This window comes from Suncus etruscus, chromosome 5 (assembly GCF_024139225.1).
Source record: "Suncus etruscus isolate mSunEtr1 chromosome 5, mSunEtr1.pri.cur, whole genome shotgun sequence".
NCBI classification, from domain to species: Eukaryota; Metazoa; Chordata; class Mammalia; order Eulipotyphla; family Soricidae; genus Suncus; species Suncus etruscus.
In genome coordinates, this window is record NC_064852.1 from 116039890 (window position 1) to 116065706 (window position 25817).

General features: G+C 39.1%; 1 protein-coding gene across 1 annotated transcript in view; it reads right to left on the reverse strand.

Annotated features, from left to right (window-relative positions):
• Window positions 1-25817, reverse strand: part of NBEAL1 (neurobeachin like 1) — a 185556-nt gene that overhangs the window by 113038 nt on the left and 46701 nt on the right. Inside the window, exons 7-9 of the mRNA XM_049773321.1 lie at window positions 15417-15502; window positions 10659-10965; window positions 4981-5087 (exon numbers count right to left, since the gene is read on the reverse strand). Coding sequence (XP_049629278.1) covers window positions 4981-5087; window positions 10659-10965; window positions 15417-15502 — 500 coding nt within the window. The remainder of the gene's footprint in view (window positions 1-4980; window positions 5088-10658; window positions 10966-15416; window positions 15503-25817) is intronic.

Sequence of the window (25817 nt, forward strand, 5' to 3'; positions counted from 1 at the left end):
CCTACACTTACTAGAAGTGATCACTAAGCAAAGAGCCTGAAGTAAGCCCTAAGCAGACAGTGTGACCCAAAACAAAACAAAACTTTAGAATAAAGATTTATATTAGACTGGAATAATAGTACAACAGGTATAGTGCTCCCTTTGCATGTGGCAAGAAACAAAGTGACATAAATGCTTTAAGGATGCCACCCAACATATGTAAAAATTAAGGAAACTGACATTAACATCCTTATTTAAGGATATTCTCAACAAATCATAATGAATCTCTGCAATCTTTCAGCAGGCAACCCATGAAAGAAATATCTCAAATAGAAAAAGGGAAACATTCTCTGAAACAGTTTTCTTTTCCATTGTATGCCTGAAACTCAACCATGAATCTTGGTGCCCTAATAAAAAGAAATAATACAAAATTTTGATTCAAACATTTCTCAGGGGCTCTATAAAAAATATTCTGGTACCAGGGCTAGTACAGTGGGCAGGGTATTTGTTTTCAACACAGCTGATCACCCACAACTCAAAAAGTGCAAGCCTCAGAGAGCACCTCAGTCATGACTGCTGCAACCTGACTTGTGATTTTTACCAAGCACCAGTTAAAAGTAAGGAGCAAGAGAGACAGCACAGCAGGTAGGGTACCTGTATTATAGATGGTTGATCCAGGTTCAATTCCCAGAACTCCATATGGTCCCCTGAGCACAGCTAGAACTAATTCTTGAGTACAGAGTCAGGAATAAGTCCTGAGCTTCACTAGGTGTGGCCATAAAACAAAAGAATTCTACACACAGCCCAAATAAAACTAAAATAATTCTGATACCATTTAAAATGAACATAAATGATATAAAGAGATATATTTCTTCTTATATACTTACACAATTGTTATAAGTATAAATAAGTTAAAATGTTAAGAAAAATATGTTCTACTATTATTTTTCTTAAAGTTTTGTTTTTTTTTTTTGGATTTTGGTCCACACCCAGTGATGCTCAGGGGTTACTCCTGACTATGAGCACTGCTGTGTGTGACCCAAAAACCAAAAAAAGGGGGGGAGGAAGGAGCAGTGGTGCAGCAGTAGGGTGTTTGCCTTGCACGCGGCTGATCTAGGACAAACAGTAGTTCATTCCCCCTGTATCCCATATGGTCCCCCAAGCCAGGAGCAATTTCTGAGCACATAGTCAGGAGCATCACTGGGTGTGGACCAAAATCCAAAAAAAAAAAAAAAAAAACTTCAAGAAAAATAATAGTAGTACATATTCAAGAGTCTCAACAGTATTTCTATTTTTCTGCTTTTCTATATTTTCTAATTACCAATAATTTGATTTTGAATAATACTCACGAATAAAAATAAAATGTTATGACCATTGACCTAGAAATTCTTCATAAATCATCAATGAATATTTAAAAATAGTAAAATAGGGGCCAGTGAGGTGGTGTTAGAGGTAAGGTGTCTGTCTTGCAAGCGCTAGCCAAGGAAGGACTGCGGTTCAACCCCCCAGCGTCCCATATGGTCCCCCCAAGCCAGGGGCAATTTCTGAGCGCTTAGCCAGGAGAAACCCCTGAGCATCAAACGGGTGTGGCTGGAAAAAAAAAAAAGTAAAATAGCAAAATCACTGAAAGCAGGGGCCGGAGAGATAGCATGGAGGTAGAGTGTTTGCCTTGCATGCAGAAGGTCACTGGTTGGAATCCAGGTATTCCACATGGTCCCGTGAGACTGCCAGGAGTGATTTCTGAGCACAGAGCCAGGAGTGACTCCTGAGCGCTGCTGGGTGTGACCCAAAAACCAAAAACAAACAAACAAAAAAAAAGTCACTGAAAGCAAATCAAGTATCTACCAGTACAGATTAAGAAAATTATAATATATCCACTAAACTGATTATTATTTATTCTAAAATTATAACATAGTTTGTCACATGATCATCACACTTTTATATGTTTAAAATTTGGGGGGGTTATTTTTTAAATAAATTCTTTAATTGAATTATCTTGTTGCTAATGATTTTCAGTCATAGTACATCCAACAACCTTCACAGTGCACATTTCCCACCACCAATGTTCCCAGTTTCCCTCCTGCCTGCCTATGGGGCAGACATTCTCTTTCTCTCTTTCTCTCTCTCCTTTTTTCTTTTAGACACTGCTGTTTGCAATATTGTTACTTCAATATCACAATATTGAAGGGGTATCATGCATATCACTTTTCTTCCTTGCAGCAACCTGTTCTTGTCCAGAGTGATCATTTCCAACTCTCATTGTCATAGTAGTCCCTTCTCTGCCCTTCCTGCACTTCCCTGCTATTTGTGGCAATCTTCTTACCATGGACTGGTCTTTCTGGCCATCATTTCTATTGTATTTGGATATTATTACCACATTATATATATACATATATATATGTATATATATAAATGAGTGAGATTATTCTGTCTCTCTCCCTCTGACTCAACAGTAAAAAATTTTAAATTAAAACAAAGTGATTTACTAGTTATTCATAGTTGAGTTTCAGGAGTATAATGTTCCAACAACAATCCTTCCACCACTTTTCCCCAAGTTCCCTCTGTACCCAGGTTTGTGTGTGTGTGTTTTTCTTGTTGTTGTTTTTGGGTCACACCTGGTGTTGCTTAGGAGTTACTTTTGGCTAAGCACTTGGAAGTTGCTCCTGGCAGGCTCAGGGGACCATATGAGATGCTGGGATTCTAACCAGGGTCTGTCATGTGTTGGCCTCATATAAGGCAAACGCTTATCGCTGTGCTATCACTCTAGTCCTGTACCCAGTTTTTAAGTAATTCAGGCACAATTTAAAAAAAGCCTCAGAATCAGAGAAACAGCTTAACAGGGAGAGTATATGCTTTACATGCTTGGAGTGAGTTCAACTCTGGCATTACGTGGCTCACTGAGCACCACCAAGAGAAACCCCCAAGTAAACCTCTACCCCCAGTACCACTGATGTGGCTCCAAAACAAAAACAAAACAAACCTACACAAAATAGTCGCACCCACTTTTTGGGCAAAAACATTCAATATAAAATTTGCAATAATTATAGAATGAGATGTGATAAGAAAATGCTAAAGAAATTATAAAAATAAGGGGCCAGAAGGGTGCCGCAAGCAGTGCCTTGCAACGTGCTAGCCTAGGATGGACCATGGTTCAATCCCCTAGTGTACCATATGGTCCCCAAGCCAAGAGCAATTTCTGAACACACAGTCAGGAGTAACCCCTGAGCATCACCAGGTGTGGCCCTCCCCACCAAAAAGGAAAAAATAAAGAAATTACAAAATGAAACTAAAGAATAAACTTACATACACTGAATACACACACCAAACTGTAAAACAACAAAAAATAAACATCTCAATTTACAAAATAGGCAAAGAAACTGAATAGAAAGTTTTCCAAGATAGACAGTCAATATGAACAAAATAAGTCTAGGGGCTGGAGCAAGACTTAGGGCACTTCCTTGCACATGGTCGGCCAACCCCGTTTCAATTCCCAACATCCCATATAGTCCTCTGAACCCTCCAGGAGTGATTCCTGAGTGCAGACCTAGGAGAAATCTCTGTGTTTCATTGTACTACCCAACCAAAAAAAATAAAAAAGAATGCAAATCAAAACTACAAAGAAATGCCACCTTATAGCTATCAAACTAGTAACAAAGTCAAACCACAATGAGAGCCAGAGCAATCAATAGTACAGTGATAGCCTTGAATGCTGTCAATCTGAGTTTGATCACTGGAATCTTAAATGTTCCCCTGAGCATCATCAGGAGTAATTCCTGAGTGTAGAGCGAGGAGTAATTCCTGAACATCGCAGAGTATGGCTCAAAACCCAAAAGAATAAAAGCAAAACCACAATGACAAGCCACCTTATACCTATTAGGATATATAATATCAGATATCATTAGAATTCTACTATTTCTAAAAGGAAAAAATTAGTAAGTATGGAAATAAGAAAATTAATCTCTTGTACAATATTGATAAAAATGCAAAATGGTGCATTATATATTCAGCTGAATATATAGGGTGAATATCTAAGGTGAAATATATATAAGGTGAATATATAAGGTGAAAACACAAAATGGTGCATTATATATTCAGCTGAATATATAAAGTGCTTCCTAAAAATAATATACTATTATAATTGCAATATGATCTAGTAATCCCATTTTTGATATATACCCTATTGAAAATAAGATCTTGAAAAGATGTAAATCTATGTACACAGCAGCATTATCTATAATAGCTGAAGGCAGATTCAACAAAAGAACCTATAAGTCAATGAATGAATGAACAAAATGCAATATATACACACAATCAAATATTAATAATAGTCTTAGAAAAGGAAATTCTATGGCTAGGAGATAGCTCAGGGGATAGGTAGGGATGCATGTTTGGATACATAAATTCCCAAATTCAATCCTATTCCCCAGTCCACCACAAGGTGAACCCCTAGGAGATCCCACCATAATACCATGTAGATCAGTTGCCCAAGTATCACAGGAAGTGGCGTCCAGTGCTACTTGGGAGCACCCTTTGTCCCTAAACAGAAAACTCTGCAATATGCTACAAAACAGAATATTTGAGTATATAATGCAAAATTAAATAAATTAGTCTCAAAAAGACTACACTATGTAATTTCACTAATATGAAATCTATTGAAGAGTCAAAATCATAGGGACAGAAAAGATGGAGGCTACCAGGGGCTATGGAGAAGGGAAAATGTATACTTAGATAACGAGTACAGAGTTTCTATTTACATCAAGAAAAGCTAACAGGAACAGCGGTTGGTGCTGACTGCACACCAATGTAAATATGATTAATACCATTGAAAAGTATACTTTATAAAAAGTTAGGATTATAAATGTTCTGCTATACCTATATGCCCTCCATATAAAAAAGATTTAGCAATAATTATGTGCTCAAATATATACCAAAATTTAAATACAATAATAGATATTTTTAAATAAAAAATAATAGTAAACAACAATAATAATAGAAAAGTACCTTGCAATTTTGTAGCAATCGTATGAGATGTTCAAAGCAATTACTGTTGAGAAAAATGGCCTGAAGAACAGGCCTATCAGTACAATCTAACATGGCTGTGATGGTATCTACAAAAATAAAAACAGAACCATCGTTTATAAAGTAAAATACATAGAGCAACAAAATATTTATTTTAGTCATAATTTAAGGTTAGGTTTATTTCAGTTTATATACAGAAATTATTTTGGAAATAATAACCTATTATTTTATTATATTATATTATATTATATTATATTATATTATATTATATTATATTATTATAACTAATCTTTAAAAAAGGAAATAAAAGCCTTATATACAGAAAAAATCAAAGGGAGAAGTAATAAAAGAAATGACAGAAATACCAATAATTTTAAGAGTGTACTATCAACAATTTCAATGCACCATGTGGAAGAACCTGAAAGAAATAGGCCAACCCATAGACTTTTACAAAATCCCAAGTCAAAATCAAGAGGAAAAAGAAAACCTGAATAAATCAATGACAGTAAATTATTCAGGAAATGTGGGGCTGGAGCAATAGTATTGCCTTGCACATGGATGCCCCAGGTTCAATCCTTTGACCCTATACGGTCCCCTAAGCACTGCCAGGTGTGATCCCTGAGCAAACACAGAGCGAGAAATAAGCACTGAGCATTGCTGGGTATGGCAAACACACACAGACACACACAAAACAAAAAAGAATACAAACAAAAACTAGTAGAAAACTGAAACAATAATAAAAAGATAGCTCTAAGGATTTCAGTAGAATAGCAGAATAGCTAGAGTTTGATCCCTAACACTGCATGGCCACACCCCAAGAACATTTTTTTTTTTTTTTTTTTTTTTTTTTTTTTTGTTTTTGGGCCACACCCGGTGACGCTCAGGGGTTACTCCTGGCTATGCGCTCAGAAGTCGCTCCTGGCTTGGGGGACCATATGGGACGCCGGGGGATCGAACCGAGGTCCGTCCTAGGCTAGCGCAGGCAAGGCAGGCACCTTACCTCTAGCGCCACCGCCCGGCCCCCCAAGAACATTTTTGTTTGTGTGTTTTTGGGTCACAACTGGCAGCACTCAGGGGTTACTCCTGGCTCTATGCTCAGAAATCATTCCTGGCAGGCTCAAGAGACCTTATGGGATGCCGGAATTCGAGCCACTGTCCTTCTGCAAGGCAAACTCCCTACCTCCACACTATCTCTCCGGAACTTTTTTTTTGTTTTGTTTTGTTTTTTGTTTTTGGGCCACACCCGGCGATGCTCAGTTACTCCTGGCTGTCTGCTCAGAAATAGTTCCTGGCAGGCACGGGGGACCATATGGGACACCAGGATTCGAACCAACCACCTTTGGTCCTGGATCGGCTGCTTGCAAGGCAAACGCAGCTGTGCTATCTCTCCAGGCCCAAGAGAAACATTTTTAAAATGATTTATTGAGTTAACAACCTCTGTTGGCTTTACAGACCACACACATCCATGTCACACATCTCAAAGCCTTTACTAGTTCAATCAACTTTCCAGGTGAGGTTAACTTCCCAACTGGTATTATTGCCAAGGCCTTTCTGGAACCAGACACAGATTGCCTCCCCTCTTTTTCCTGAATGCAGCAGCCTCTATGCACAACCTCTGTTATCTCAACAGTCTCACATCCACATCTCCCACACCCTGCTTGCTAGTTCTATTTACCCCACCCATGCCCAATATCTATAGGGTATATATAGACCATATATGTTGATCCTCTGCTCCCTGCAGCTTGGACCTTGACAGCTCTATTTAGTGCACCTCATACTGCCCACATTTTTATCTACTCTCACTGGCTGAGGACTGGCATGCAAAGAAAAGTAAAATATTCAGCCTAATCACTGAGAGTTTGTTCCCACAGGGGTGAACTACAAAGATTCATCCTCAAAGCCGAGTAAACACAATTGGGAAACTCCATAGAAACCTTCCGAGCTCACGGAGAGAGGATCTTAAACAGAAGGTGCTATCAGTACCAAACAGAACTGTAACTTCTCAGATAACGACTTAATAAAGGATCGTAATGAGAATGATTAATGAGCTCAAAGAAACAGTCGTACAGGCAGCAGTAAAGTACAGGAAAGAATAAGAACATAAGTGAGAAAATTAAAATCAGAAGCAACAAAAATTAAGAGCCTGGTAGGTGAAATAAAAAATTCAACAGAATGCCTCAGCAGCAAGGTAACAGCATTGAAAGGTAAAATCTATGAGCTTCAAGATGAAATGCAGGAAATCTCTAGAAAACAAGAAAGGTGAGGGGCAGGGGAAAATCCAAGAAGAAGGAAGGTAATGATATGCAGGATACGCTTCCAGTAACAATACTGCAAACCATGGGTGCCTAAAAGGAAAACGTGCCTAGAGAGAAGAAAATTGGGAACAGTTGTGGAAGGAAAGGGACACCAGTAAAGAGATTGTGCTAAGTCATTGTATGCCTGAAATGCAATTGTGAATATCTTTGAAAATTTATGAGTCATGGTGATCCAATAAAAACATTTTAAAAAAGCATTGCCCGGGGCCGGAGAGATAGTACAGCAGTGTTTGCCTTGCAAGCAGCCGATCCAGGACCTAAGGTGGTTGGTTCAAATCCCGGTGTCCCATATGGTCCCCTGTGCCTGCCAGGAGCTATTTCTGAGCAGATAGCCAGGAGTAACCCCTGAGCGCCGCCAGGTGTGGGCCGCCCCCCCCAAAAAAAAGAATTGCCCATGGGCCAGAGCAATAACACAGCCTTAAGTCATTTATTTGCCTTGCACGCGGCCAACATAGGACACACCCCAGTTCAAATCCCAGCATCCCATATGGTCCCCCCAGCCTGCCAGGAGAAACTTCTGAATGTGGAGCCAGCAGTAACTCCTGAGTACTGCTAGGTGTGACCCAACACACACACACACACACACACACACACACACACACACACACACGCACGCACGCACACACACACACACACACAGTAACTCCTGTTTACTGCAAGGTGTGACCCAAAACACACACACACACACACACACACACACACACACACACGCACGCGCGCGCGCGCGCCCCAGCATTGAGGAGTGCAGGCATACAAGTACTAGAGGATTGAAGATTCCCAACAAAATAGACCCAAATAGAAAAACTGCCTCAGACTGTAATCAGAAAGACAAAAGTCAAACACCAAGACAGATACTGAAAGCAATCAGATCAAAGAAGCTTACAGACAATTGAGTCCATTTGAGTTCAATTGAGTCTATAAAATTCAGAGCAGACCTGTCCAATGAGATTTAACAGGCCAGAAGCGAATAGTGGAATACAGACAAAACAAACATTCCAATAAAACGATCACCTTAGGATGACATAATGAGGGTGAAAGTAAAAAAGTAAAAAGTGATCTTACAGATGTATTGACAACAACTTCTGGTTGTCACCTATTAGATTAAGAAAAGTCTGTTTTTTCCTAGCTTGTTAAAAAATTTTATATTCTTAAAATTTATATTCTTTAATGAATTAATGTTTCATTTATTTTGACTCATATCTAATAAGGTGAATTTTTGGACATCTTTAGAAAAAAATTTTTTACTTATCTCAAATACTTAAGCATTACTTACAATATTCAAAACATAAAACCAACATTACCTTTTGTTTGAGGGGGGGGCATACCTAGAGGTATTGAGGGATTGATTACTCCTAGCTCTCAACTCAGAAATTCCTCCTGGTAGGCATGAGGGCAACATATGAAATTTTGGGATCGAACAAGGGTTGGCCACATGCAAGGCAAATGCTCTACCCATTGTACTATCTCTATGACTCCCAACATTAGCCTTTTAGGATAAAACACTTCTAAATTTTTATAAAACTATTCAGATTTCCTTTTACATTTTTTTACTCATTGGGGCCGGAGAGATAGCATGGAGGTAAGACGTTCGACTTTCATGCAGAAGGTTGGTGGTTCGAATCCTGGCATCCCACATGGTCCCCTGTGCCTGCCAGGAGCAATTTCGGAGCATGGAGTCAGGAGTGGCCCCTGAGCGCTGCCAGGTGTGACCCCCCCCCAAAATTTTTTTTTTACTTCTTTACTCACTACTGTTAAATAGTATATGTGTAAGACAACTATCTCATGTAAATTTTTAATATGTTAGCATAAAATTATGCACTATTAATTTGTAAATTTATAATAAATGTAAATAAAGTTTTTAAATGATCAACTTATCATGATTCATAATTTTGTTGTAATTTAGGAGTTTATTTATTTTATTTTATTCACTTTATATTTACTTTATTCATTTATATGTGTGTGTAGTCATCAAAACCTCCACAATTAAAAAAAGATCTCTCAAACATAAAATATAGAGAAACAGTGAAAGAAAACTAATATCTCAAGTTCTCAGAATGGGAGAGATGGTCTACAGAACTAAGTTTCTGAGGTGGGGGTTAGAGGTATGCAAGGCAAGTGGTAGACAGGAGGAGTTTTGAGGTATTAGAGAAGGGAAGTGGACACTCTGGTGGTGGGGGCAATGCTAGAATAGTGGATGCATGAAGCTATTATTAACAGTACTGTAAATCAAAGTACTTAAAAAATGGTGGTGGAGAAATAGATCAGTTAAAATGATTTCTTCTGGGGCCGGGTAGGTGGCGCTGGAGGTTAGGTGTCTGCCTTGCAAGCGCTAGCCAAGGAAAGACCACGGTTCGATCCCCGGCGTCCCATATGGTCCCCCCAAGCCAGGGGCGATTTCTGAGCACATAGCCAGGAGTAACCCCTGAGCGTCAAACGGATGTGGCCCAAAAACCAAAAAAAAAAAGATTTCTTCTAAAAAGGAATCTATTAAAAAAAGTCTCATCTACAAGTGAAGGACCTTGCAAGCAGAGACAGACATATATACCCAGAATGAGCACAAAAGCAAACCACTAATAAAAAGGGAGGGAAAGAAAAATCATGCACACACATAAACAAAACAGAAATTCTTCAAAAGAAGGACAGATGTTGATGTGACCTCTTTAGATTCACACATAAGATTTATTGTATGTGGGTGACTCCCAAAATTAAAATACAAAGGGTATTTACTATATTTTCCCCCTAGAATTTTTTTTGGGAGCCACACCCGGCAGTGCTCAGGGTTTACTCCTGGCTATCTGCTCAGAAACAGCTCAACTTTGTTATTCAGGTAAAGATGTTGTAGACAAAAAAAAAAATCCACAAATTCTGGAAGTCAGAGGTATGACCATTGCAATACCATTAGATGTAACCCCAATACCACATGTCCCCTCTAGACAGTCTCAGCCCTACTAATTGTGGCTCTGGTGGACATTAAGCACCAGTAGGCCCAAGCACAACAATAAAAATCAATTCCAAGAACCTGAAACATAATACAGAAAGTATATGTTTTGCAATCAACCAACCTGGGTTTCATACTAGCACCACAGGTGGTCTCCTGAGCCCCACTTGGAGTAATTCCTGAGCATAATTCCAGAAGTCCTGAGTAGCTACAAGTATGGCCCCCAAAAATAAAGCAAAACAAAAATATCAATTCATATTAAGGAAAAAAATCTACATAGCTATAGAATGTCTAAGTTAATCAACATTTGGCCTTGCATCTATCTTGCATTTCAAGTCTAAGTGGGAAATTGAAAAGAAAAAGTAAGATTCTGAAAACAGAAAACACTAAATGCCTGTAATACTTACTCAGCATTTCTATCTGCAGGGCTATGAACCGGGTTTCCCATTCTCTGGACTGCCTCTGATTAGGTAAAGCAGAGTGATCCGAGTTTAGCAGCTTAAAAAAGTTCTCTAAAACAGTGCTGGTTTCCACTTGGCGCTGGTCAGAGCTACTCGTGAGAAGGAGATGTACCACCTCTGTAAGGCACTTCAGAGTGAGTTCTATCTTCCTACTGACTTCTTCAGGATTTCCATCCTCCCAGGAGTCACAATCTGCCAAAACTCTCATAAGAACTTCCATGGTGGCTGGAGAAATTGCTTGCAAAGCATTCTTCTGAAATAGGAGAAATGATAAAACCCAAATCAAATTAAAATTGCAAAAATAAAGAGAACAACACTCAGACAACTTTTTCTTTAAAGTAATTCATTTTGACAGATGCTGCTAGTGATTCCCCCCCAACTTTTTGGGGGGAGGACACATCTGGCAGTGTTCAGGGCTTACTCCTGGCTGTGCACTTGGAGCTGTGCCCTGGTGGAGGCTTAGGAAACACTATGGGGTTCTGGGAATTGAGCCTAAGTTGGTGATGTAGGCAAGTGTCCCACCTACTATACTATTGCTACAGCTCCTTATGTTACTAGTGTCTTAATATTAAGCATACATTTCCTCACTACTAACAGACCTCCGATTTTATCCAGATAGAAATCTTTTTATATTGAAACTGTGCCTTCTACCTTCATTCTTCGCAGATGGGACAGTTACTTGACAATAATTCTGGCCAAGAATATGTGGTAGTAGACTAAGAAATGGATATCACATTCCAAGTAATAAGAGAAGGATCTTGGGGGCTGGAGAGATAGCATGAAGGTAAGGCGTTTGCCTTTCATGTAGAAGGTCATCGGTTTGAATCCCGGCATCCCATATGATCCCCTGAGCCTGCCAGAAGCGATTTCTGAGCGTGGAGCCAGGAGTAACCCCTGAGAGCTGCCGGGTGAGACCCAAAAACCAAAAGAAAAGAAAAGAAAAGAAGAAAAGAAAAGAAAAGAAAAGAGAGAGAAGGAAGGAAGGAAGGAAGGAAGGAAGGAAGGAAGGAAGGAAGGAAGGAAGGAAGGAAGGAAGGAAGGAAGGAAGGAAGGAAGGAAGGAAGGAAGGAAGGAAGGAAGGAAGGAAGGAAGGAAGGAAGGAAGGAAGGAAGGAAGGAAGAAAGAAAGAAAGAAAGAAAGAAAGAAAGAAAGAAAGAAAGAAAGAAAGAAAGAAAGAAAGAAAGAAAGAAAGAAAGAAAGAAAGAAAGAAAGAAAGAAAGAAAGAAAGAAAGAAAGAAAGAAAGAAAATCAGAACTACCTCAATCTGATTAAGCCTCTTCCAGGCTTTCTGTTGGTTAGAGCAAATTTATTCCAAAGATACAACTAGGATTGTACAAATACATTTCTGAACTTTCCTACATTATAAATGGTAACTCTTTCAGGTAAATCATTAAAGAGGAAAAAAAACTTAAAACTTAAGCTAATATAATTTAAGTATTTACTACTACTTACAAGGAACTATAACTATATGTGTAATTTACTAATTTCATTTAATCTTGGATACAGTTAAACCACACATTATTTGTTGTTTTGTCCTTATACCTGTGATACTATTTCTATAATATAAAAAATAATAATAACTTGTCTAAATTTACACAACTAGCTAAAATATGCATGTTATTCATATGTCCTTATTTAATCTGAAGAAAAACAAACACTATGACAATGGGATTTCCAACCATGATGTTATAGGAAGGAAAGAAGTCACTGAACTTTTTCTGCTCTTTATATTACCACTTACACCTTTAGACACTTAGCTTATCTAAATGTCCATAGTATTCATGAAATTAAATGAACAACCTTTTAATTTCAATAAATATCTAACAATAGCCATCACCCGAATTTTTAGTACATAAGGAAATAAATTGAACTTTCCAGTATTTATTTGATTTTGTGTAAATTTTAATTACTAAAAGTCTTTCATGGCTTGATTACACTGAGAAATAAAAAGAATAAAGTCCTTGGGACTGGAAAAATAGTACAGTGTGTAGGGCACTTGTCTTGCACATGGCTGACCCTGGTCAAGCCCCAGCATCCCATATGGTCCCAGACAACTACCAGAAGTGATTACTCAGTACAGAGGTAGGAGTCACCCTGAGCATACCTGAGTGTGACCCAAAAACTTAAAAAAAGAAATTAAAAATAAAGTCCATGCTGTTCTAAAAAGAGAAAAAATCCAAACACCTTCTTCATTTATCAAAAACAATGTCATCTCCAATTTTTTTCATCCATACTCATTAATCTAACTCCTGGTAGTGAAGAAATGATGAAATTGTATACCAAAGCAAAAGAAAATATCAGTCCATAAAGGAAGGGGCTTAAGAAAGTGAAAATAAGCTTATAGTTAGCATTCTTTTCAGTACAAAGAGACACTTATTTTCAACTAGGGTAAAGAAAAGGTAGGACAGAGCACTAGGAAACCAAAGTAGTATTATGGAAAACACTTCTGACTTTGTAGCCAGAGATACTAAACTGAAATCATTTATTCTCATCTTTCCCTTGAAAATATACTAGCTACTATACTATACTATACTTCTTTTATTTAATTCTATAATAAGCCAAACATAATAAGAATTAACTTTATGAATATCTAATATTATCTAGTAACTGAATAATTAGCACAGATCATTTCCTTGTGATTATATATTTTTAAAACTGTTATTTATTGAAAACATTCTGACAAAAAATTTTAACACTTTAAAACTATTTAAAACTGTCAAAGAAGTATGTAGTACAGAAAGTGTTAAAAGAGGTCAGAGCAATAGAACAGTGAGTAAGGTGTTTGCCTTGCACATGGCCAGCCTGGGATCATTCGGTGGCATCCCATATGGTACCCAGTACTCGTCAGGAGTGATTCTTGAACACAGAGGCAGGAGTAACGTAACCCCTGAGTACTGTCAGCTGTGGCCCAAAAACCAAAAAAGAAAAAAATATTAAAAGCCTCTGACTTAAACATTACAATAAAAGAAAATATGTAAAATGTTTTTTTCTGAACAATAAACCTACTTTCAATTGATATACTAATTATACTTAAATGTTTGCCACAAGGGCCAGAGACATGGTGCTAGAGGTAAGGCATCTGCCTTGCAAGCACTAGCCTAGAAAGGACCATGGTTCCATCCCCCGCATTCCATATGGTCCCCCCAAGTCAGGGATGATTTCTGAGTGCATAGCCAGGAGTAACCCCTGAGCATCAAACAGGTGTGGCCCAAAAAAAAACAAAACAAAACAAAAAAATGTTTTCCACAGGGGCTGGAGAGAGATCTAATGGGTACATGCCCCATATAGTCACCTGAGCCCTACCAGGATTGATCCTCAATTTTTGAGCAAGGATTAAGCTTCAAGCAGTGCCTGAGTGGACTAAAAACAAACAAAAATTGTCACAATTATCTATAAAGACACTCAACTTGAAAAATAAATTAACTCATAATAAAAATCTTCTTAAATAATAATAGTTGCATTTGTTGAGGAATATAAATATATATTTTGACACATGCATTTAATCATTATAAATAGCCCTATTATATCTTAGGAAACCATACTGCTAGAATTTTATTTCATCGAGTATATGAATAGGGCTAACTACTACCTAAGTAAAGAAAGAACTATACTACTGGCATATAGTATAGTGAAAGTATAGTAGGGAAGGTGCTTGTCTTGCAAAAAGCTAACCAAGTTTCATCCTCCTCGCCATCCCATATGGTCCCTTGAGCACCGCCAGGAGTAATTCATGAGTATAGACCCAGGAGTAACCCCAAGCATTGCCAGTGTGGCCCCAAAACAAAAACAAATGTATACAATAAGATGTATACAATAAGAAATGTATACAGTAAGAATTTATACTAGAATGTGTTAGATTAGGTCATTTAATAGCAGTTTATTGCTAATGCTAATTACTATTCAGATTCTGAAAAAAATAATTTGGTTAATTTAAAATAAGGCAAACTGAAAAATATTTATGGTTTATCAGATTAAAAAAAGGGAATAAGGGGCCCGGAGAGATAGCACAGCGGTGTTTGCCTTGCAAGCAGCCGATCCAGGACCAAAGGTGGTTGGTTCGAATCCCCGTGTCCCATATGGTCCCCCATGCCTGCCAGGAGTTATTTCTGAGCAGACAGCCAGGAGTAACCCCTGAGCACCGCTGAGTGTGGCCCAAAAACCAAAAAAAAAAAAAAAAAAGAGTGAATTGGGGCCAGAGTGGTGCAGCCGATCCAGGACCCAAGGTGGTTGGTTCAAATCCCGGTGTCCCATGTGGACCCCTATGCCAGCCAGGAGCTATTTCTGAGCAGACAGCCAGGAGTAACCCCTGAGCACCGCTGAGTGTGGCCCAAAAACCAAAAAAAAAAAGTGAATAGGGGCCAGAGTGGTGGCACAAGCAGTAAGACGTTTGTTTCGCAAACTCTAACCCAGGACGAACCTTCGATCCCCCTCCCCACCCCAGCGTCCCATATGGTCCCCCAAGCCAGAAGCAATTTCTCCATTATTGGCTATATGCAAGGCAAACGCCCTACTGCTGTGCTATCTCTCCAGCCACGTCAGGAGCAATTTCTGAGCACATAGCCAGGAGTAACCCCTAAATGTCAACAGGTGTGGGCCAAAAATAAAAAAAATAAAAATGAAAAAAAAAAGTGAATAATACATGGAAATCCTGGAAAAGCATTGTTAAGTCTCAGTTTATACAGTAACTTGGAACACATTCCTCACCTGCCCACCGGCCACAATGGCTCCGAAGAGATGCAATAAGCAACATTTAAGACTTTCCTTGAGATGTTCACTTTCCTGAAAACATTCTGTGAATATAACACACAAATAATCAAGTAAGATTTCCCTTTTATGACATGATTTATCTCTAAGGAATGTCTAGCTAGAAAATATTAGACATGTATTTGCAACAATGGGATTATATCAAATTAATGAGTATCTGCATGGTAAAAGAAACACAGGCTAAAACTAAAGGACAGATGATAACTGAATGGGTAAAGAATATTTGGATTCAACGCTTCAGAAAAGGGCTTAATACTCAGGATATATAATGAACAAAGATCAACAAAAAAAAATTCAAGATTCCCATCAAAAAGTAGGAAGAGGAATGAACAGACACTTCTAAGAGGAAGAAAAACAAAATGCTAATAGGCACATGTAAAAGAGCTTAGTTAGCATCACATATCATTAAAGAAGATGATCAAGACAACAGAGAGATATGTCACACCAGTGAGAATGGCATATATCAAAAATAGCAGGAGCAATCTGTGCTGGCAGGAATGTGGTAAAAATAAAACTCATTCACTGCTGATGGGTATATTTTGTTCTATCTGTGTGGAAAGCTGTAGTGGAGAGTGGACAGTCCTCAATAAGCTTAGGCCTGAGCTGTCACGTGACCCAGAAATCCCACTTTTGTTATCTCTTCCAAGGATTTAAAAATATTCATTCAAGGGCCCGGAGAGATAGCACAGCGGTGTTTGCCTTGCAAGCAGCCGATCCAGGACCTAAGGTGGTTGGTTCGAATCCTGGTGTCCCATATGGTCCCCCGTGCCTGCCAGGAGCTATTTCTGAGCAGACAGCCAGGAGTAACCCCTGAGCACCGCTGAGTGTGGCCCAAAAAGCAAAAAAAAAAAAAAAATTTTTCATTCAAAAGTATATATGTGGGGCCGGAGAGATAGCACAGCAGTGTTTGCCTTGCAAGCAGCCGATCCAGGACCCAAGGTGGTTGGTTCGAATCCCAGCGTCCCATTTGGTCCCCCGTGCCTGCCAGGGGCTATTTCTGAGCAGAGAGCCAGAAGTAGCCCCTGAGCACCGCCGGGTGTGGCCCAAAAACCAAAAAAAAAAAAGTACATATGTACACCATTATTCATTGCTACAATGAGTATAATAACTAAGATATGGAATTAACCTGTGTTCATTGACCAATAAATGGGTTATGAAGGTGTGGTACACATACACAAAGAAATACTATGCAGCTACAAGGAATGATGAAACCATGCAATTTGCTGCAACTTTGTTGGAATCGTAAGCTATAGTGTTCAGTGAAGCCAGAAGAAGAAAGACAAATACAGGATGATCTCACTTATCTGTGGTATATAAAATAACTGTATTAGGAAATGTAATTTAGTAAAAGGGAAATGCCAAGATCATCCTTGACCCCAGAGCCTTGGGAGGAAAAAAAACAGAGAAGAAAAGAAATCAAACTGGGAATGAAGATGACAAAGGGATATAATGGAGGAACAGGAGTCTGGGTTTCAGTTATACTGGGGATATTTTGTGAAAACTCTAAAATTTGCTAAAAGGCAAATTTATATGCATTTTTATAAGAAGAAATAAGAAATCTTCCATCAGGTAACAGTTTTAGAAATTTTTATTTGAGGCATCATTATATATAATACTGTTCATGCATATAAAAGGACCAATACCAAACACCCCACCATGTTTTGTTTTTTTTGGTCATTGGTCACTCTTACTATGGTTCTTTATATCCCACATGAGAGAGACCATTTTGTTTTTGATTTTTGTTTTGTTTTGTTTTGTTTTGTTTTTCATTTTTTCTTTTTTTTTTGAATATCTTGATTACATAAATGATTGTGATTAGGTTTCAGTCATGTAAAGAATACCCCCCCTTTGGGGCCGGGCGGTGGCGCTAGAGGTAAGGTGCCTGCCTTGCCAGTGCTAGCTTTGGACAGACCTCGGTTCAATCCCCCGGCGACCCATATGGTCCTCCAAGCCAGGAGCAACTTCTGAGCGCATAGCCAGGAGTAACCCCTGAGCGTTATAGGGTGTGGCCCCCCCCCAAAACAAAACAAAAAAAAAAAAGAATACCCCCCTTCACCAGTGCAACATTCCAGCCACCAATGTCCCAAATCTCCCTCCACCCCCCCCCCACCTATACTCCAGACAGGCTTTCCAGTTCCCTCATTCATTCACTTGATTATGGTAGTTCTCTGTGTAGTTATTTCTATAGCTGTACTCACCACTCTTTGTGGTGAGCTTCATGGAGTGAGCTGGTGTTCCAGCCCTCCTCTCATTGTCTCTGAGGATTGTTACAAAAATGATTTTTATTTTTCTTAAAACCCATAGATGAGTGAGACTATTCTGCGTCTCTCTTAGAGAGAGACCATTTTGTATCTGTCCCTCTTCTCTGACTAACTTCACTCAGTATGGTACCCTGAGGATCCATTCATGTAGCAGCAAAGTGCATAAATTTGTCTTGTCTTATAGCTCCATAACATTCAAGTACACATACATACCTTATACAGAATTTTGTTCATGGAAACTTAAAACTATTTCCAGAGTTTAGCTACTGTGAATATTAGTATTGCAATGAATAAAGGAACACAAATGCAAAAACAAGAGTTTTGGGGCCCACAGGTCATATGGAAGCTCAAGACTTAGTTTAAATAGTTTTCCAAAGAGACTGAACCATACAACATTCTCACCAATAGTCGATAAGGTTTCCTTTTCCCCATATCCATGTCAAACCTGGGTGTTTTATTCCTGTTCATGTGTGCTAGTCTCCCTGGCATGAAGTGATAGATATCTCATTATAGTTTTGATCTGCATTCCCCTGATAATAAAAGAGAACATTTTTATACCCCCACCCATCTGTATATCTTCTGACAGAAAGTGTCTGTTCATTTCTTCTCTCCTTTTGATTAAATTGTTTGCTTTGTTATTGTTGTTCTTTTGGGGCCATTCCCAGTGGTTCTCAGGGATTTCTCCTGGTCTACACTCAGGACTCACTCCTGAAAGGCTCGGGGAAACCATATGGGATACCCAAGATCAAACCCTAGTCAGCAGTATTTAAGGAAAACTCCCTACATACTGTGCTATTGTTTCAGCCCCAGTTGATTATTTTTTTGTTGTTGTTTTAAAAGCATTTTATATATCTTGTATATTAATCCTTTGCAAAATGAGTGTTGAGCAAATAGAAGTATCTTATTATTTTTCCACAGTATCTTATTTACATCTCATAATCTATATGTAAGGATATTTTGCATACCTACTTAGGGGTGAACTCCCAGAGGTATCAGAAGACGCTCACATTGGAGTCCACTCACATTGGCACTCCTCTACCTGGCTGTGTGGACATGATGGTTTAGCACTTAAACACATGAAAAAAGTGCTGCTCAAGCCATGGAGGGACGAAGGTCACAAGGACCACATTAGTAGTGATGGTAGAACCCTTAGTATGCTTAAGGGAATTATGTAGTACTAGAGATCAAAGCATGCAGCTCCAACCCTTTGACTTTTTCTTCAGCCTCTTGTCAGCTTATTTAAAAAAAGCAAATAGGAAGTCATGACCATTAAGTAATAGACACTAAACCAAGGCAGACATATGATTAGATGCTTTCTTTTTACCTATTTTTGGTTTGGAACAACACTCTGAAGTGCTCAGAGTTTTAATGCTGGCTCTGTGCTCAAAAAATACCCTTAGCAGGCTCAGAAGTCCATATATAGTAAACGGGATCAAGCCCAAAGCTTGTGCAAAGCAAGGGCCCTACACACTTTTTTGGACCCAATTATATGTGTTTTTATTTGATTTTATTACTGCTTCTGATTAGTATAACTATTAAGTATTCAATTATAAAATTGAATAAGGCAAAAGATTTTTTGAGTTTATTCTAGGGTTAATATTCTAACATTCTTTTATTTATTTACTTTTACTTTTTAGGCTACGCCCACTGGTGCTCAGGGTTATTTCTAGCTCTGCGCTCAGAAATCGTTTCTGGCAGTCTTGGGGGACCATATGGAATGCCGGGGGTTGAACCAGGTCTGTACCGCGCCAGACCTACCGCTGTGCTATCACTCTGGCCCCTATTCTAACATTATTGTCCAAAGAATAATTAATATTTATTTAAACATTATAAACATTATGACATTATAAGTTTATAAAAACATGTATACATATATGTACACATACATGAAAAAGAGAAAAGAAAACAGCACAAAAGAAACAATGAAGAGCCAGAGCGATAGCACAGCAGTTGTGTGTTTGCCTTGCATGTGACCAACCCAGAACGGACCTGGGTTCAATCCCCAGCATCCTATATGTTTCCCCGAGCTCGCCAGGAGCGATTTCTGAGCACAGAGCCAGAAGTAACCCGAGAGCCACTGGGTGGGCCCCCCCCAAAAAAAGAAATAAAAACAAGGAGTGCCAGGGATGTAGCTCAATGGTAGTAAGTTCCTGATTTACAGAGATGAGCCCTGGGCTTAATTTCTAGTACCAATCTCATTAAAAACAAAACAAAACAAAAAAAATCAGGGGCTGGAGGTATAGCACAGCAGTAGGGCATTTGCCTTGGATGCGGCCAACACAGGACGTCATGAGTTCAAATTCCGGCATTCCATATGGTCACCTGAGCCTGCCAGGAGCAACTTCTTTTCTTTCTTGGTGGGGGGGAAACAAACCCAGTGAAGCTCAGGGGTTACTCCTGACTATGCACTCAGAAATCGCTCCTGGTTTGGGGGACTGTGCTGTGCTATCTCTCCGGCCCGTCCTACATCATCATGTTTTAAAAATAATTAACTTAAGTGGGTTCAGAGAGATAGCTCAGCAGTAGGGCATCTGCCTTGTATGCAGAAGGACGGTGGTTCAAATCCCAGCATCCCATATAATCCCCCAAGCCTTCCTGGAGTAGCCCCAGAGCAATGCTGGTATGACCCCAAAACAAAACAACAACAACAACAAATTAACTTAGGGCTGGAGAGACAGTATAGTACTTGCCTCGCATGTGATCAACCCAGGTTTAAACCCAAGTATCATGTATCATGTTCTGAGCCTGCTAGAGTAAAAAATAAACCCAAACCCACAGGGAACGGAGCGATAACGGTAGGGCATTTGCCTTGTAAGCAGCCAATCCTGGAAGGACTCCAGTTCAATTCCCGGCATCCCATATGGTCCCCAAGCCTGGCAGGAGCGACTTCTGAGCACAGAATCAGGAGTAACCCGAGTACTGCCACTGGGTGTGACCCAAAACCAAACAAACAAACAAAACCCACAGCACCAGGGCCAGAGTGGTAAGGCATCTGCCTTGCCCACACTAGCCTAGGACGAACCGCGCTTCAATCCCCTGGCGTCCTATATGGTCCCCGAAGCCAGGAGCAATTTCTGAACTCATAGCCACAAGTACCCCTGAGTGTCATCAGGTGTTACCCAAACACAAAAACAAACAAAAAACCCACAGAACAGTGGGTGTGGTCCAAAAACAATACAGAAAAAAAGTAACATTTAACTTAATACATGCTGAGTTCATTAAGCATTAAAATAAACATGTTACAACATCTCTTATTACTCAAGAGCATAATAAGCACTACTTACAATGATGTGCCTCAGTTTCCTATATCTCAAATAATAATTCTGTGTTCTTTTTACCCTTTTTTTCTGATCCTAATAATTGAAAAATGAGCATTCTTTTTATAAGTCATTATGCATCCGGACAAAAAACTTCCAATAGTAACGTAAAATTATAGAAATTGACAACTAAAAAATTAAACCATTTCATCTATGCTAGAAAAACTATCCCTACACATAGGTTCTTGCTATAAAACAACTAAACACTTGGGCAAAACAGGTTCTACAGTTGAGTGATAATACTGTGATACACAAGGAAAGCAAAGCGAATCTATAGATAACCTTTGTCTCTTATTTGTGAACACAGGTGGAAATAATAGGTAGAGAATATGAAAATTTGTTGAGGCAGAAAATAAATAAAAGGTTGGCAGAGGTCTAGGCAGATGGAGTTTATAAAGCAGTACTGAAATGGAAAAAGCTGGGTGGAAAAATCACTCTAAGAGTAAGCATAAGGATCTGTTTGAGGATCAGTCTTCACAAAATAGTGAGAAATTCTAAGACAAGCAAAAATATAAAGAGAAGTCATTAGCTGAATAACTAACTGATTTTACAGAGATGAATGATGATTATTCTGTGGAACTATATGGCACACACAAAAACACGTAAAAAGATATTAAATATATGCCAAATAACTAAGAGTGCTGGAATTAGCATGTTAATATTTGAAATAAAAAAGACAAGATATATTAAACAAGGGAGCTGGAGAAATAGTACAGGAGTTAAGATGCTTGCCTTGCATGTGGCTGACTCCAGTTCGAATCCCTTGAATAGCATATGGCCCCCAGGCACCACCAAGAGTTATTCCCAGACTATGAGCACTGCCCAGCATGGCTCAAAGCAACCCCTCACACACATCACCACTACCACTACAGACACAAAAAGAAAGAATAAAAGAAACAAACATTAATAAGTCAAGGCCAGAGTGACAGTACAGCAGGTAAGATGCTTGCCTTGCATGTTGGTGGTGGTGTTGGGGGTTTGATCAATTAAAAACTTTGGGATTAAGTGCCAAAATGCATGCAAAATTTTATGTTGAAAGCTAAGACGTTTTCAGGAAGTAACTAACATGACATAGCAAATTTCAGAAATAAGTAATATAAAAAAAATGACATGTCAGATGCATGAACTTGAAGTCTTAATGTTCCTTTTTTTAAATTTTTTTATTTCTTTTTTTTTTGTTTTGTTTTTTGGGCCACACCCGTTTGACGCTCAGGGGTTACTCCTGGCTAAGTGCTCAGAAATTGCCCCTGGCTTAGGGGGACCATATGGGACGCCGGGGGATCGAACCGCGGTCTGTTCCTTGGCTAGCGTTTACAAGGCAGACACCTTATCTCTAGCGCCACCTTCCCAGCCCCTTAATGTTCCTAAAATGGAAATTTCCTTCAGATTCCAATTAAAATCATAGCAGTCCTTCATATGGAAACAAAAATATTTACTATAAAATAGATATAAAATATAAAAAATATAAAAAAAGATATAAAATAGATATAAAAGATGTGGCAGTCACCACATCTGTACCCAGTCAGCTCCGAAACTCACTCTGTTCTCAAAACAGTTGCAAACTAAGCCTTGAAAATTTATGGTATATCAGCCATGGAGCTGATATCTGGCAATCTCAGGAGAGGATGGACCAAGTCCCCACCCTAGACCACCCCACCGAGGACACACCTACTACAGCCATTGCCCACAATCGCTGCTCCTCCTGTGGTCCTGCTTCACCAGTATGGCTCTCTGCAGAGACACCAATCTGACCAAAACCCCAGTTATGCCGGTATTTAGGCTGACATCACCAGGACTTCTCTGAAGTATAGGCACTCTTCTCCTGCCTTCTCACAATTCCAGGAGCCTGGCAGCCAAAAAAAAAAAAGCCCCACTATAGCTGCAGTATCTGCAATAGTCCTTAAAATTCTTGGACCATGCAGCCACATTTGTGGCAGTACAAAAATTCCATTTTTGTTTAATTCTGCCATCCTCAGAGGAACACACCAATTTAGATGCCAATGTATATCAGAAGCCACATAAAGTCAGAAGCAAATGATGAAATAGAATGGTCAACTAGCAACAATAGCTTTATGACAATGATTTATCAACCTCATTACGATACAATAATTTTCATAAATGTTCTCGTTCTGTACTTTTTTCCTTCTTTTATTCTTTCTTTTCTGTTTTTGTTTTTAACAATTTCTCTTCCCTGAAAGCAAATGTTTTAGGATCAATTATGCCAACTATGTGATAGATGCTCTTTATATAAAGTAAATTTAAAATAACTTTAAATACGGAATGGTCAGAGATAGAATGGCAGGTAAGGCATTTGTACAAAAGCAGTGGACCCAGTGAAGGGAGAAGAAGAGAGAGCTAAAAAAAATAAGAGTTGTGAACCCCATTTTGATTCCTAATACTTCATAAGCCCCTCCTGCCAGAGGTGATCCCTCAGTCCAGAGTTAGGAGCCCTGATATTGCTGGATGTGACTCATAAACAAAGAAACAAACAAAAAGACCTAAAATAAATAAAGCAATCTGAAAAAGAACCAAATTGAAGAAATGAGTTAATTATTTCAAGACTTAGAATAGGGGTGAGAGAGAGATAGCACAGTGGTAGGGCATTTTTGCCTTATATACGGCTGACCCAGGACGGACCTGGGTTCAATACCCGGTATCTAGTATGATTCCCCTAAGCCTGCTAGCAGTGATTTCTGAGTGCAGAGCCAGGAGTAACCCCTACGTGCTGCCAGGTATGGCCCAAAAACCAAAAACAAACAAAATAAAGACTTAGAATAAAGTTATAGTAATCAATATAGTGTGGCAGTAGCATGTAATGAGAAATGAAAAACAAAAGGAATCCTGAAATCTACCCATATTACATTATCAACTGATATTTTTTAAATATAGATTACAAGGTTCAAAAACCAAAAAAAAAAAAAAAAAAGAAATGTGGGGCCAGAGAGATAGCATGAAGATAGTTCGTTTGCCTTGCACGCAGAAGGGCAGTGGTTCAAATCCCGGCATCCCATATGGTCCCCCACGCCTGCCAGGAGTGATTTCTGAGCAGAGAACCAGGAGTAACCCCTGAGCACTGCCGGGTATGACCCAAAAACCAAAAAAAAAGAAAAAAAATTACAAGGTAATTAAGAGAAAAGGAATTTTTTTTTTTTTTGTGGTTTTTGGGTCACACCCGGCAGTGCTCAGAGGTTATTCCTGGCTCCAGGCTCAGAAATTGCTCCTGGCAGGCACGGGGGACCATATGGGGCGCCGGGATTCAAACCGATGACCTCCTGCATGAAAGGCAAACGCCTTACCTCCATGCTATCTCTCCGGCCCCAGAGAAAAGGAATTTTAAAAAATGTTGCTAGATGGGGCCAGTGAGAGATGGCATGGAGGCAGGGCATTTGCCTTGCATGCCGAATTCCGGCATCCCATATGGTCCCCCGAGCCTGCCAGGAATGATTTTTGAGTGAGAGCCAGTAGTAACCCTCGAGCACTGCCAGGTGTGACCACCCCCCCAAAAAAAACAAAAAAAACTCTAGAACAATAACAAAATAACTTTTTTATTAAAAAAAAAATTAACTCAAGGGGCCAGAGTCATAGCACAGAGTGTAGGCCATTTGCCTTGCACACAGCTGACCCTGGCTTGATCTCCGGCATCCCAAGTGCCTCCCACCCAGCACTGCCAGGAATTACCCTCGAGCTCAGAATCAGGAGTAACCCCTGAGCACCACCAAGTGTGGCCCCAAAACAAAGCAAAAAAAAAAACCAAAAACTCAAAACATGTAAATGACCTAATGTGAAAGCTCATAAAAGAAAAATAATACAAGAAAAACTTCCTGACCTTCCTGATATAGTATGAATACTACAGCTCATTTTAATAACCTCTAAACTAGAAACTTCTGTGCTTTAAAAAATACTATTAATTACATGAAAAGGCAAAATAAACAAGATACAATATTCCAAGTGACCACGTACAGAACCATTTTAATTCAAAAGAATGACTGGGGCTAAGGACTGTTGAATTTAGCGCCTGGCAAGATTCCTAATACCATGTGGTCTCTCATCTTTGCCTGGTGTCACCTTGGTAATTCCTAGCAATTCTGGGCCTAAGCAGCACCTCACTGTTTACGCAAGCACTAAATTTTCAGTCCATACAGGTCAAGTATTGGTGGGGTGGCACCCAAGACCCCTTTGAAAGATCCCTCCTCCCCCAAAGGTAGTGATTAGAACTGACTATAAAATACTAAATAAATAATAAATAATAAATAAATATAAAATACTAAAATAAATTCAATGAAGTCCAGGAATGTGACTCAGTGGTACAGCCCTGCTTTGTAATCTCTGGGCTCTATTTGGGGTCTACCTCTGGACTCAATCCCCAAAAGTCATCAAATCCCCCACAACATAAATACCCTCTTTTTGAGCACCCAGAAACACACACAGTTTACAAAACTACACACACAAATTTGCAATCTTCAGAGAAATAACTGGTTCAGAATGATAGTTTTCTACAACACAAACCAAGTTATTGATGTTGTGCAAAAAGTACTATACCAAGATCAGTTGAAAAATGACAAAAGGAAAAATTTTTTTTATAATTGAAAGATTTTATTGGCTCCATTATACATAATGGCTAATGAAAGGTTGGCAAATATTTTCTTTTTTTTTTTTGTTTTGCTTTGTTTTGTTTTGGGGCCACATCCAGTGACGTTCTGGGGTTACTCCTGGCTATGTGCTCAAAATCGCTCCTGGCTTTGGGGGACCAAATGGGATGCCTG